Raw genomic sequence first — 14,620 nt, 5'->3', positions numbered from 1 at the left:
TATGGGTAATGCGAGGAAGCGCGGACGGGATCCCAAGCTTTCTACTGCCCATGGACACTCAACTAGGAACTGCTGCTGATGAAGTTCGTCTGAGACAGGGATTTGCAAGAATTTGCCTACCGCTACCCCTGGCTTCCAGGTTCCTGTTCCCATACCCAAGCTGGGTAGCAGGCTTACATTAATCATAGCCTAGCCCACTGTTGCCTTAACCAACAACCGTCACAGGTATAAGCAGCCTCATTCAACGTACCGGTCTCCATTTTATAGCTCATAGGCCCTTGAGTCCTTGAATATCAAGTGCGGTTTCCGTTTCGCCAAATCCAGGATAGTCTCTGCAAAAACGCCATTCGCCCAAGCAAACCAACTCCCTGAGTGCGGTCTTGTCAGTTATGCCCCCGAGACTCCCAAAAGAACAGGTACTCACGTGTATATGAATGCGAATAATTCACATCGACACTCTCATGCACTAGACCAAGCTTGCTCGACTTGAGCACCAGCTCCAGGCACTCGAGGATCTCCTCGTCGTCATCTGAAGTCTGCGCCTGGACCAGCAGACTCATGGGCCACGCATTCTGTAATCCGATGTGCGGTCCTACCATCAAGCAGTTAGTCACTCCGTCCAAAACCACGGGCGCTTTTCAATCCTGATCACCAGAGCCAAAACATACCCCCGATACCCTTGAACTGGCTCCCCTCAAGATAGTACGGATTCCCAGCCTTCTCCAACAACATCCGCCTAGTATTCCGATACGTCGGGTCATCCTCTTTAACGAAACCCATCAGCGGCAGCGCCAACAAGCTCGGGTAATTCGCGTCGTCCATGAGCAGCGAGCTGCCATAGCCATCCACCTCGTAGGCGAAAACGTCGCCGTACTTGCGGTGCTTCACGACGCCGTGCTCCCATATGCCGTCATTTATGCGCTGGCTGCGCTCCTCGAGGGTCTGCGCCAGCTCCGCGTCGGCGGCCCTCCCCGTGAACTTGAGCACGGCGGCCGTGCGCTTCAGCTCGACGGCCATCTGCGCGTTGGCGGGGATAAAGAAGCCAAAGATGGTGGCGTCATCGCTGGGACGGAAGGCGGAGCGCACGAGGCCCGTGCCGTTGTTCAGCGGGTTGCCGATGCCGTTGAGGTTGAGCGTCTCGGTCCCCGTGTTGGTGTGCCGCTGGAACGTGTACTCATTGTGCGAGTAGTGGCCCGTCTCTGGGTCGAAGGTGCTTCTGCTCTGCGAGTCGAGCACGTCGAGGACATTGGAGAGCGCCTTGCGCCACCGCCGCGTTATGAACTCGGTACTGCCGGTCCGCCGGTGGAACTCGTTGCCCAATGCGAGGAAGTGGGCGAGGGAGTCCAGCTCGTACTTGCACTCGAAGACGACGCTCGGCTCGTACATTGGGTGCACCGAGTCCTCTTGTCCGTTCATGCTGGCGGGGAGGCCGGAGATGGGGGGCGGCTGGAAGGCGTTGCAGTAGGGCGACTGGATCACATACTCGCTTTGAGTGTTGATGGCGCCGAGAATGAGCTGGTAGATGGCCGGGTCCTTTGCCGCCAAAGCCTGGTACGGCTTCAATTGGTTGGTGCTATCGCGCAGCCATTCGGCAAGGATATCTCCTGTGATAATGAAGGACTGGGGTCCTTCCCACTCACCCTCCTCGATCCAAGCATCCCGTTCCCTGCGGTGGCGCAACCTCTCCTTGATCTTCTCGTCTCGCCCGTCGGTGTGGAATTGGACCGTTGTGTCGGTTGTTGATGGGAACGCATTCTCGAACAGCCGCGCGAGATCGGCATCCTTCATTCGCGAGGTAATGTCGGTTATGACTTTCTCGATAGCATCCGACCGAAAGCTGCGGCAACGAGGATCCGGTCGCTGGAATGGGAGCCCGAGCGGCCCATCACTTGCGGGAGGACTTTGAATCCGTTAGTACAGCGCTATGGATATGTCCAGCTCGCCGGATCGCGGGCGCGTGTCCACTTACTGCGGGTATGCAGCATATATTGTATAGTCCGGACAAGCTGCCCTGTCGAACTTCCCACTCAACGGCCCCTGTCTGTCATCCTGGCCTGCTACCAGTGCCGGGAACCGCACCAGCAGTGCTAAGAAGAGCGTGCGCCACGAAGTACGAGCCATGGCGCCTGGATATGCGTGTTGGTGGCAGTACAGGGCGTGTCAAGAAGTCGTGGAACTGTGACCCAATTGATATTCGGAATATAGACAATGGATCCGGCTTCGCGTCCAGAACAGAGCATCGCCTCGCTAGCACCCCATCCCCGAGTAAATGATCTGGCTAGGTCGCGCCAGCCAGCTCTGCGTGTGCGAGTTATCTTAGTTGGCTGGACCTTCTGGATGAAAGCAGACAGGCGTTCCCTGCGGCTAAAAGGGCAGGTAGCTAAAGGTACTGTACGGTACGGAGTAGCTTCAGCCGTTACACGCACTGACGGCATCTGCGAGTCACCTAACCACTGCAGCGGGCCTCCGGGCTTGGCAGGGCGGGGAGAGAATTAGCGCCGATAGGACGAGCTTTGGAACTGCATCCCACATACCGTATATTCTCGAGGAATCCAGATACCGCTTAGGCACGTACTAAGCCCAGCGACCAATCTCAGCCTGCACCCTGCAATGCGCTTCAACTTTGCTGATGCGATGCGAGCTCGAAGTTAGGGTTTGAAGTGGGTGGAAGTTCGATTAGAGACGTCGCTTGACTTAGTTCGTGCCTAAGCGGTATCTGGATCCCTCGAGAATATACGGTAGACGATGTAAGTGGCGTGCTGCATTAATCAAGAGGCTATTTCCTTCTTCAAGTCGCACCTAATCCAGCCATACATTTGCAATTCAGGTTCATAGCAAAATACGCAGATTCAGCTAGTGTAATGGAGGCAGTCCCTCAGCGAGGAGCGGACAGGGGTCACCTCTGAAGCTTGGCTTGCTTGGTCGAGCAGAGCTTCAATGACAGATGGCATTGTGCCTCGCTCAGAGGCTCAATTGTCTTTTCTAGACCTTCAGATCCGCGGTGAACTTGGTACACAATAACCTGCTTAGCCGTAAAAGGATTCTGATAGACCGCATAGCTGGATGATCACTTCTTGGAGAAGAAGGACATGATGCTTCCCTGGCTTCCTTTTGGCCCACTCTTCTTTGGTTTGGCAGTCTGAGCTGGCGGCGCCGAGCTCATCGTCTTTGGCTTGGTGGGCGGAGGAGGCTCGTCTTCTGAGAAAGACTCCCACCCTGGTTCCTGGATTGTGACTGTGCCCGAGCGTTAGTTCTAGGATGCAAGCTTGGGGGGTTGACGATGGCGTACCAAGGTATCCCTGATCGTCCATAATCTGCTTTTTGCGCATGACCCTCCTCTTGCCGCGACGTCGACCGTTGGTGGATGCAGTCACAATTTCTGGAGTCTCCTCCTTTGCCGGTTCTGGTGCTGGAGGTTCCTCTTCCATTGGCTCCTCAGCAGACTCATCTTCGGCTTTCTCCGGCGGCTCTTCTTCTTCGTCGTCTTCTTCCATCATACGCCTAAGCTCCTCCTCCCTCTGCTTTCGGCTCTTCAGGTCGGAAGCGGCATTGGCCTTCGGCTGCGGCTGCGGCATCTCTTCGTCGTCCTCTCCATCATCGGATAGGGGCTGCATGTTCGGATTCTCGCCACTGGGCGTAGTAGTCTCTGGAGTATCCGCCTCCTTTTTGACCTTGGGCGTCGCTTTAGAGAAGGCTTGCATGATGCCAGAACTAGCGCCACGTTTTAAGGGCGCTGCTGATTTCTTGCCCAGTGTCGGGGCAGCAGATGCTTTCTCAGCCGTGGTTGGGCCTGGTTGAGCCGGCTTCGAGTCTTCCTTGATATTTGCTGCAACCGGTGCCGGGGCTGGTGCCGGTTTAGCAAGCGCCGGCTTTACTTGCGCCTTCGCCGTCGTCGTCGCTGCGGCTGCGACCTTCAGACCGGCCCCCTGCCGTTCTCTACGGCGAGCGCGGGAGTTAGTAATGACGGCCAACTTCTTCTGGTCCTCGCCGGCCTGCAGACTGAGAACTTGGTTGGCTGCATCAATGATAAGGGCAAGATCCTGTGGAATGGTTAGCCGTGAGTTAAAAGGCTCTTCCAGACTGAAATCTGACCTTTGTCGGATGAGGCCCAACACTGTAGACATGGATCGAGGATACCTCATCATACTCGGAAAGCGCCTCTTCAGGCCGAATTAGCAGGGGTGACTAGAGGCTGGAGGGTATAGCTAACCATCAAGGCGTTCCTCGGGGACCAAGCTAAGCGAAAAGGTAGGTATGATGTCTGAGGATGATTCGAACTCTGGAGGTGAGCTTGTCATATCGATGTCGCCATCGGCACTATCCCGCGCCGTTGGCTGTTCGTTGCCAGGCTTTTTTGCTCCATACACCAGGTAGGTAGCATGCACAGATCCGGGACGTTTGGCATTCTGAGATTTATGGAATTCATACAGCATCCTGCGGCGCGTCAATCATGTATCCGCAAATTAACACAATCAGGAGTAGGATCGTACTGTTTTGCTATGTTGACGTGAACTTGTAGCGCCCGGCTCAGCAGCCGGTAAGTGATCTGATGTTGGGTGCTTCTCAATATACAGCTTCAAAACCACTTTCATTCAATAAAAAGGCTTGCTCACCACTTTCTCCTCAGTGAGGACACTCTCCGCAAGAAACTTATTGTAGGTGTCCATCTCGAATCGTTCTTTTGGTTAATGCGCCTAGCTGACCCAAAATCCCAAATTCGCTGGAAGTTCTGGTGATGCGGGTCGCGTCGCGACTTTGATGCAAGGGAGTTTGGAGGGTCGAATAAAGTGCTGCCGCGAAGTCACGTTCTGGGATGTCACCCACGGGCCACGAACTGGTGCCCCTAGTGAGTCCCATTTTTGAGGGGGTACTTCCCGGGCAGGTACGAACTACAAGTACCGTACATACACCAATTCCGAGTGCAAGTAGAGGTTGCGTCAAACAGTTGGTATACATCATTCTTCAGCTTTATGAATATCCGTTTTCACGTTAGCAAGGTTGCAGATAGGATTTAGGTTTCACATATGCCTCTAGAGTAAATCAAACTATTCATCAAGGTTCCTAACAGTTTTGGACCTATACCCAGGCAGTAAAGTACTGGTACTTTGTACTGTGGCCGTTGAGGTGCAAAAGTGCAGCGGGCTTGACGTGGGTAATTCCACTACCGTTAGCGTTACCAGGGGGCGCCGAGCCGGCTCTGTCCACTCAACGAGGCAGAAAATGCAAGGATAGTTCGAGTCCATAAATCAGCCTGCCACCTACTTCCGTACACTACGAAGCATCCTATGTAAGTGAGGATTCTGGCCCTCCTTTTCGCGACGACTTGTTCCTGAGGGGTACTATACATGCTCAGTGGTCGCGCCATGACGCGCCCAAATCCGGTCCTTTCATCCAACTAGCTCGATTATCCTGTCCTTCAGTCTCGCAGAAAGTGCATCCTGCGACGCAGTGCGCCGACAGACACCATGGCCGGCCTTCTGCGGTTCCGGTTCCTGGCGATCGCCATCATCTTCCACTTCGTGTACATATTTTCTATATTCGACATTTACTTTGTCAGTCCCATCGTTTCAGGCATGCGCCTCTTTCAAGTAGAACGACCAGCATCGCGTCCAGCACCCGCAAATCGCCTGGTCCTCTTCGTCGGTGCGTCAAGTCAAGATGTATTGAGGTCTCTCGGTCCGTGAAGACAGTCGCTTATGAAATTTGGGCGCAGGAGATGGTTTGCGCGCCGATAAAGCGTTCCAATCGCATCCCGAGCCTTATCCCGAGTCCGATGACGACCTTGTGCCGAGACCCCTTGCACCTTTCTTGCGGTCCAAGGTGCTGGAGCAGGGGACCTTTGGTGTTTCCCACACCCGAGTCCCAACCGAATCGCGACCCGGCCATGTCGCTCTCATTGCTGGCCTCTACGAAGATGTCTCGGCCGTCACGACAGGCTGGAAGATGAACCCTGTTAATTTCGACAGTCTCTTCAACCGTAGCCGGCACACGTGGAGTTGGGGTAGTCCCGACATTCTGCCAATGTTCGAGCACGGCGCCGTCCCGGGCAGAGTGGACGCCTACACATACGGGGCCGAGCTCGAGGATTTCTCTTCCGATGCCCTTGTGTTGGATTACTGGGTGTTTGACCATGTCAAGGATTTCTTTGCGCAGGCTCGGACGAACAAAACGCTTAACGATGCGCTGAGGGAGGACAAGATAGTCTTTTTCCTCCATCTTCTAGGATTGGATACCACAGGACACTTCTACCGGCCCTATTCGAAGGAGTACCTCAACAACCTCAAGGTGGTCGATAAGGGGGTACGCGAGATTGTGGAGTTGATCGAGAACTTCTACAACGACGATCGGACCGCCTTTGTCTTTACGGCCGACCATGGCATGAGCGATTGGGGCAGCCATGGCGACGGCCACCCGGACAACACCCGGACTCCTCTGATTGCTTGGGGCTCAGGGATCGCCAAGCCCCAGCTGTACCCAGGGGAGGTGGCGCCAGGTCATGACGAATACTCGGCAGACTGGAATCTCAACCACGTCCGGAGACACGATGTTGCACAGGCCGATGTCGCAGCGCTCATGGCCTACCTCGTAGGCGTCGAATTTCCAGCCAACTCTGTCGGCGAACTTCCCCTGTCATACTTGACTGCTGACCTCAGAGAAAAAGCCGAGGCATCCCTCGTCAACGCGCAAGGAGTCCTCGAGCAGTACCGCGTCAAGGAGGAAAAGAAGAAGGCCACAGAGTTGAAGTACAGACCCTACAAGCCCCTGAGCGACCCAGGGTTAGATCCGGAGAGCCGTGTTGCTCACATCCGGCAGCTCATTGACACTGGGAATTACGAGGAAGCCATCGAGGAGTCAGCCGCTCTTATGAAGGTCGGTCTCGGCGGTCTAAGGTATCTGCAGACGTACGATTGGCTGTTCTTGAGGGCTCTCATTACAGTAGGGTATCTGGGATGGATAGCATATGCACTGACTGTTGTCATTGACCTGCATGTGCTGCATGGACGTCTGCAACCATCCAGGACCCTGCCTGGGGCCGTCATATTTTCGTCCGCCTTGGCCGCGCTCTATGCGTCCTTCGTCATTTCGAAGTCGCCTCTCACTTACTATGCATATGCCTTCTTCCCTGTATTTTTCTGGGAAGAAGTATATGTTCGCCGAGAGAGCCTAGTAGAAGGCCGCAAGCAGCTATTTGGACATATCAAGTCTGGTGGGAACCTCGCTTCACTGGTTTCCAACTGCGCGGTCTATGTTGGAATCATCGAGTCGCTGGTAAGTTCCACCGCAAACATTTCACCTTCTTGAAGTTGCGAGGCTAAGACATGCAGGCTCTGGGATATATCCATCGCGAGATCCTGACAATCCTATTCATCATCGGCTCCTTTTGGCCGGTCGCCTACGGCCTCTCATTCTTGCAACGACACCTCGCCCTCTCCGTTACCTGGTTCCTCTCGTGTTTAGCCATGAGCACGTTTACGTTGCTTCCAGCCATGAAAACTGAGGATGTCAATCTCATGTCGGTTGCCCCTGAAAGCGTGACACTGTAACGCCGGCTGACTAGTTCATCGCAGCATGATCGGTGGCGCATTGATGGTCCTCGTCGGCGTTCTCTACCTAGTCTTGGAGGACTTCATCCTCTCTGACTTTGGACGCTCAGAGAAGCCTCCCTCCCCGAGGAATCATACTTCGAGGACGATCGTAGGCATCCAAGTTGGCCTGACCTTGCTCTCCATGATCGTTACCCGCTCGAGCGCACTGTCGCTGCAGGCCAAACAGGGCCTGCCCCGTGGAAACCAGATTGTTGGTTGGGTCGTTCTTGGTAAGATTCGCGCCAGGGCAGGGCTTGGATATCGGCTAACCTTTGCAGTCGCCTCGTTCCTGATGCCACTGGCATACCGCCTCCAGCCCAATAACCATTACATGCACCGGATCCTAGTCATATTCCTCACCTGTGCACCCACCTTTGTCATCCTGACCATCTCGTACGAAGGCCTCTTCTACCTCGCTTTCTCAGCCATTTGCGTCAGTTGGGTACGACTGGAGCATGCCGTATATAAGTACCCGTCCTCCTTCTCCGCAACGACGGCCAACGGAGCTGCACCCATATCGGCAGCAGCAAACGGCTCAACTTCAGCCAAGAAGACGCCGTCAGCAGAAGACACCCACCATCTGCCCGGCCCGTTCCGCGCCTTGACGGTCCACGACGCGCGCGTCGCCCTCTTCTTCTTTGTGCTCCTCCAGTCGGCCTTTTTCAGCACCGGCAACGTCGCCTCCGTCTCGTCATTCAGCCTCGAGAGCGTCTGCCGCCTCATCCCCATATTTGACCCCTTCTCCCAGGGTGCTATGCTCATTCTCAAGCTCATGATCCCCTTTGCCCTTCTTTCGGCCAATTTGGGCATACTCAACAAGCGGCTCGGCGTGGCGCCCTCGGCGCTCTTCATGGTGGTCATGGCCATCAGCGACATCCTGACGCTCTACTTCTTCTGGGTAGTCAAGGACGAAGGGTCATGGCTCGAGATTGGGTCGACGATCAGCCACTTTGTGATTGCGAGCTTGTTGTGTGTTTTTGTAGCGGCCCTCGAAGGGGTTAGTGCCATGTTCATTGCCGGGGTTGAGGTTGAAGATGATGTTGCGAGGGTGCTAGGGGGTGGTGAAGCTGCGGAGGTGTTGCTGGAGAAGACTAATGAAAGGTTTACGGAGGACGTGACTAGTGAGGCTGCAGTTGACGCTCCCGCCGCCGCCGCCGGTGGGAAGTGAGATGACACTTGATTTTCTTGTACATACATATGCCCTTTAGACGCACGATATTTAGAGCATAGAGTGCAATTGATATGTGATGGTCTTGTAAGTGGCAGCTGGCAGGACCAGCTAGAGATTGGCTTGTCACTCCGTCTCGTTCCACGGCGGATCTCGAACTTGGCCAGAAAAAGGCTCAATGGGGTGTCGATATGTCAAGCAGTTGTACTGCATCGTTCGGGACCCAACTGATCGATTCACCTTCTGGTCTCCTCTCGCGTCATCTCTGGACTTGGAAAGATTGTGTGGATTGGTGGGATTGTCTGCCTGTCGCATGTTACCCAGAAGCAAGCCAACGGTTACTTGGCTGGAACGAGACAGGTCAACCTGGAAGTTGCAGCCGTCGCTGGTCTAATGAATCCGTCGAATATGACAGGAATCTCAAGCATGGAATTACCCACCGGTGTCGACCGACCCAGTTCGGCCAGCTTCTAACGTTATGCTAGCAGATCCGAAAACAAACCGGACTCATCAGAGTTACTGTACATACATACACATACACTACCTCTGTGACCGGAAAACGCCAGGAGAAAGCGGGTCCTACTTTTTGTTACAACCTTCCGAGTCTCCCAGCGCGCAGCAAGTCAGCTCAACTACAGTTGAGCTCCCTATATTGGCCTGTATATAGCATGCGCGTACTGGAAAACTACATATATATAGGTAGTCTAACCTGTAGAATCTGAATCTACCGTTGGATTGATGGCGCGCGTGATGCGCGTTGAGCTATTGAAGACTGTTTTTTGTTACAGCCTTTCACGAGATATCAAAGGAATTTTTCAACGAAAATTTCAGTCTTCTTGGCGAATCTTGGCAAAAACGCTCGAAAAAGAGGCCATTTTCAGGTCATCAATACCTCTACGCGCATTACGCGCGCCATCAATCCGACGGTGGATTCAGCTTCTACAGGTTAGATAACCTATATATATGTGGTTTTCCGGCACGCGCATGCCATATATAGGCCAATATATAGGGGGAGAGTTTTGGGCTCAACGTCAGTTGTTGCGCGCTCGCGGGGCACCCTACTATGGCCCTGGGACCCGCTTTCTCCTGGCGTTTTCCGGTCACAGCTTATACATACATACCAGTGGTACGCTTCGTATCCGTACCCCGGAAACGAAACGATTCCGAGTCCCAGAAACTGACGCATGCATGGCGGGGGATTGCTTTCGGGGGCTTGGCAGACGAATGTGTGCAACTGAAAGCGAAGGTCGACATGATCGCCAAGCAGTCAGAAGCCGGTGGCCTTGAGCAATCGGTGGTGGCTTCCAGATCTGGCGGATAACTTAGTTCCGCATGATAAATCTCGGTTGACCCTTGCCCAAACTCACCTTAACATTAATTACTTTGATGAAAGCTTAGGAATCGAATTTCGTACTTTCCTATCCATATCGACGGGCTCATCTTCACGTGAAAGGGAGTCCCGCACCTCTATTTCAAGAAGGGGTTGGCGCCATGCAGGCGACTCCAACGACGGGCCGCACACGACCAGACGAACCACTTGACAACCTTGTAGGACTTTGGATTAAAATGAGGGGTGCATTGTATGTTAAGACTACAGTAATGGAGCTAAAGCAACTTGAATACACTTTAAGGTAGTCCTGCAGTTTGGGCTGGTGACCCTCAAGCAGAGGGCTGCAGTGACCCTAAGGCCAAGAGAGCAAGTTGAACCGAATTCCTGTAAGGTAATGACCCGTATTGTGATAAGCAGAGATCGGTATCGTACTGTAATCATGTACAGTACAATACGCTCCGTACCATACCGGTACTGGGGCTCCATCCAAGCTCCAAAGCCGCGCCGTTGTGCGCCAAACCCGCCCAATCCGGGGTTTGTAACTTTACACTGGTCCACCCCCTTCCCAATCTCCATCAAAGCACACCCGCCATCAACTTGCGACCGAAATCAAATTTCGGTGCTCCATTCCTGCTCTACCTTCATTTAATGAAACAAGCTGAGAAGAACTACACTTTCGCGAGAAACGATACGCTGCTCTCCCTTACCCTCACCTGTTTGTATGTAAGGTATGCGGGCAGATAGCGAGTAGCCTTACGGCCCAAACCATCTTCAGCAACGTCTATACGCCCTTCCAGCGACGACGAAAACCGACGACGATTAGGGGAGCCAGGTGGCGACGCATATCGGGAGCATCGGCTACATTGATTTAGTCCCTCGCATTTCACATACCTGTCAGGGATTTCGCCGTACAGCCGTTCGAAACAACCACTGCAGAGCGATTGCCGATCCCGTTACTCGGCCGAGATGGTGCTCGAGTCGTCAACTCCGAGTGATGCCGGCCCGCCGAAGCAGTCGTCTGCATCGCCTTCGCAGCATTCCACCGTCTCTCCGTCGGCTGGCACGACGACCACAACAACGACGGCGGGGCATATGAGCTTCAGGAGGTTAGTGTTGCGCGCCTGTGCCATCTCCGTGCTTTGAGCAAGGGGGTCCGTTCCACTAACCGGGGCATTCTCCACGAACAAAGACAACGAGCTTCAAGAGCGTGCGAGGTGAGCATTTATACCTTGTTGCATGTTGGGGCAGTTGGTGGATATGATGGGGCCGCTCCGAGGGCCCTCGGGCGGTTTGCGACCACCCCGCGTATCATGCCTCGGCTCATCCTCCCGCCGGTTATCTTCGCAATCTGGAGCTGACCAGTCAACGCCACCAGACATGCCATGCCCGCAAAGTACGAATCCTCTCCGTTTGATATGGCGAACGAATCCCCCGAAGCACCTCCTTCAGATTGGAACGGAGATACTCACATGAATCTGCGCAGGTCCGCTGCGACGCCGCGAGCCTCGGCGTTCCATGTACCAACTGCGTTGCCTTCCAGATAGAATGCCGCATCCCAACACCAAAGCGCAAGAAGCTTCAAACCAGCGCTACGCAATCCAGAGACTCTGACAGGTATAACAGGCCCCCTGAAACCATGACATTTCTGTTTTCCACCACAAGACTGTGGCAGCCGTCGCACTGGGTCTGCTTTCTCGCTGCACTGCTTATGCCTCTCCTCAAGCTGCTCGGGCCCGCAGGAGCTCACTTCTGTTCTGTTCGCATGTTGTCAGCGATGATACTGACCTTGGCCAGCGAGCGAGCTGACAGCGAGGACCGATCCCAACTTCCGCCTGGCGCAGGCACGTTCCCAAGCGGAACTCGACCCCCTGCCGTCTACCACACCCACGACGGCACGCCTTCAACTGCAAACACCCAGGAACAGCAAAAGAAGGAGGAGTTTGACAATGCGACGTTGGCAAACTACATGAACCTCGTCATGAAGCCCAAGTTTACGAGGGCACCAATCACCGAAGCAGGAAGGGTGGCGTATCTGGGTGAATCGTCCAACCTTACACTCCTGGTCCATGACCGCCAGAGCACCGAAGATGTGGTTCACTACCCCTTGCCCGAAAACATCAGGGGCTCAAGGGCACGATTGACGGAGCTGGACAACGTCGAGATCGACATCCTGCACCAGCGGGGCGCTTTTCTGCTGCCGCCCAGAGCTCTTTGCGACGAGTTAATCGACTCTTATTTTCGATGGATTCATCCGATCGTTCCGGTAATAAACAGGACTAAGTTCATGCGACGGTACAAAGATCAGAAAAACCCGCCGTCTTTGCTTCTGCTACAGGCAATGCTGCTCGCAGGGTCACGCGTCTGTACGAATCCACAGCTGATGGACGCGAACGGCTCATCTACACCAGCTGCGCTGACCTTCTACAAGAGGGCCAAGGCGTTGTACGATGCAAACTACGAGGACGACAGAGTGACAATCGTCCAGGCTCTCTTGTTGATGGGCTGGTATTGGGAAGGCCCCGAGGATGTGACTAAGAATGTTTTCTACTGGACCCGCGTTGCAACCACAGTCGCCCAAGGCTCGGGAATGCATCGGAGTGTAGAAGGTTCACAGCTCAGCAAGTCGGACAAGAGGCTATGGAAGCGCATCTGGTGGTCCTTGTTCACACGAGACAGATCTGTGGCTGTTGCCCTTGGACGGCCGTGCCATATCAACCTCGAGGACTCGGATGTCGAGATGCTGACAGAGGACGATTTCATAGAGGATGAGCCCGACCAACCAAGCGAGTACCCACCAGATCCGGTTCATGTTCAGTTCTTTATGCAGTACGTCAAGCTCTGCGAGATCATGGGCCTCGTCCTATCCCAGCAATACTCGGTGGCATCAAAGGGGCGACGTCAGAACGCCATCGACCTCACACACAGCGACATGGCGCTTGCTGACTGGCTCCAGAACTGCCCCAAGATTGTGTACTGGGAGATGCCACGGCACCATTTCTGGTCAGCTTTGCTTCATTCAAACTACTACACCACCTTGTGCTTGCTACACCGGGCCCATATGCCTCCAAGTGGCTCTCATAGGTTCCCGGAGGATTCCCCGTACCCTTCGCGGAACATCGCCTTCCAGGCTGCGGCCATGATAACATCCATAATCGAAAACCTCTCCGCCCACGGTGAGCTGCGGTTCTGTCCCGCCTTCATCGTGTATAGCCTATTCTCGGCCCTCATCATGCACGTCTATCAAATGAGGTCACCGGTGCCTTCGATCCAGCAGGTTACGCAGAACAGGATACAGACATGCATGGCTGCCCTGAAGGATGTATCTAGAGTTTGGCTCGTGGGAAGGATGGTTCACACACTCTTTGAGTCCATCCTGGGGAACAAGGTCCTCGAGGAGCGGCTTCAGAAAGCGGCAGGCAAGAGGCACCGTAAGGTGCAGCAGAGTCTATCGCAGCTTGAACAACACCAGCAGCAACAGCAGCAACAGCAGCAGCGCTTTTCTCACGAGCAGCAAAAGCGCAAGTACGATGAGATGGCGATAGACTTCAGCGTCACCACGCCGCAGCCGCAAGAGTCATATGAGCGTTCAAGGCCCCAGACGCCGAGCCACGCCACGAAGAATGAGGCGGTACCGAGCGCGATGCCGCCTCCTTCCAACGCATCACCGCATACCCGCAGCAATGGCGATACATTCATGGGCGGGACAGCGTCCCGGCCCCACACCCGGCCCGCGACTCCGTTCAATCCATCGTTCTCGGTACCAGCGACGCCTCCGGACCTGTATCTCGTTACTAGGAATTCTCCAAACTTATCACAGTCGATATGGGAGAACTTCCAACCGGACCAGCTCTTCCCGGAAAGCGCCCATGTTCCCTTGTTCCCGCAAGTATCGCCCCCTCAATCGCAGCAAGCCCTCGACCCGAACATGATGGCACAGATGCAAAACCAAAACATACAGGGGCAGTCCATGGACAGCGGGCAGCAGAACTCCTTCGGTCAGGGGATGCCAAAGAGAGCCATGGGTGGCAGCCCACTCCAGCACAACGCCTTGCTGCAGCCTGGCATGGCAGGTTATCAAGGCCAACAAAGCGGCAACATGTGGCAGCAAGGATTCGAGGCACCCATGGGTGACGGCCAGAGCCCGAGCGATAGCTGGAGTACCAGCTCTGTTCAGGGCCAGCCTGTTCCTTCGACGCTAAATGTAGAGGACTGGTGAGTATTGCCCTGATTGATTGCGCCAAGTGTGGTAACGTGGTTCTGACTCGTGGCGGCAGGTTCCAATTCTTTGGCATCAATGGTGAACCGGGCCATACGATGAGTCTTGATAATATGCCCCCGTTGGTTTAGTTGACCGCGAGACGGGCAATGGAGTCTAGGTCACAAATTGGCTGGTCTGGGGGTTGCGGCGTATGGCTATGCTGTTTTGTCAGTGTTTTCGTCGTTCTGTGTACAAATAGGTGTTGGTGGAGGCGGGCGCGGGCTGGTATAGCGGACCAAGCTAGCATACACTTGCAATTTTCGTGGCAAGGGGTTGTT

At 54.5% G+C, this 14,620-nt stretch overlaps 4 protein-coding genes across 4 annotated transcripts; 2 read left to right on the top strand and 2 right to left on the bottom strand.

Annotated features, from left to right (window-relative positions):
• Positions 1–97: 97 nt before the first annotated feature.
• N656DRAFT_782378 (glycoside hydrolase family 125 protein) lies at positions 98–2,471 on the bottom strand. The gene is made up of 4 exons (XM_064815756.1): positions 1,970–2,471; positions 669–1,900; positions 425–592; positions 98–368 (listed from the first exon to the last, which is right to left on the bottom strand). Exons 1-4 carry the CDS (start codon positions 2,119–2,121, stop codon positions 262–264), a joined length of 1,659 nt encoding a protein of 552 aa, XP_064667502.1. The 5' UTR covers positions 2,122–2,471; the 3' UTR covers positions 98–261.
• Positions 2,472–3,067: 596 nt separating this feature from the next.
• On the bottom strand, positions 3,068–4,667 carry N656DRAFT_714991 (uncharacterized protein; the record flags this gene model as incomplete). The annotated part of the gene is made up of 6 exons (XM_064812018.1): positions 3,068–3,234; positions 3,290–4,040; positions 4,093–4,160; positions 4,211–4,434; positions 4,491–4,546; positions 4,614–4,667. 6 exons carry the CDS (start codon positions 4,665–4,667, stop codon positions 3,068–3,070), a joined length of 1,320 nt encoding a protein of 439 aa, XP_064667501.1.
• Positions 4,668–5,216: 549 nt separating this feature from the next.
• Positions 5,217–8,837, top strand: N656DRAFT_782376 (PigN-domain-containing protein). Its single transcript, XM_064815755.1, has 5 exons — positions 5,217–5,643; positions 5,714–7,269; positions 7,326–7,513; positions 7,569–7,816; positions 7,865–8,837. Exons 1-5 carry the CDS (start codon positions 5,466–5,468, stop codon positions 8,752–8,754), a joined length of 3,060 nt encoding a protein of 1,019 aa, XP_064667500.1. The 5' UTR covers positions 5,217–5,465; the 3' UTR covers positions 8,755–8,837.
• Positions 8,838–11,050: 2,213 nt separating this feature from the next.
• On the top strand, positions 11,051–14,300 carry N656DRAFT_714737 (uncharacterized protein; the record flags this gene model as incomplete). Its single annotated transcript, XM_064811999.1, has 5 exons — positions 11,051–11,190; positions 11,274–11,298; positions 11,460–11,477; positions 11,568–11,698; positions 11,879–14,300. 5 exons carry the CDS (start codon positions 11,051–11,053, stop codon positions 14,298–14,300), a joined length of 2,736 nt encoding a protein of 911 aa, XP_064667499.1.
• Between the last annotated feature and the right edge of the window lie 320 nt (positions 14,301–14,620).

This window comes from Canariomyces notabilis (genome assembly GCF_033297395.1).
Source record: "Canariomyces notabilis strain CBS 508.74 unplaced genomic scaffold N656scaffold_22, whole genome shotgun sequence".
Taxonomy (NCBI): Eukaryota; Fungi; Ascomycota; class Sordariomycetes; order Sordariales; family Chaetomiaceae; genus Canariomyces; species Canariomyces notabilis.
Note: the sequence above shows the minus strand (reverse complement) of the source record. Positions and strands in the feature narration are given on the sequence as shown.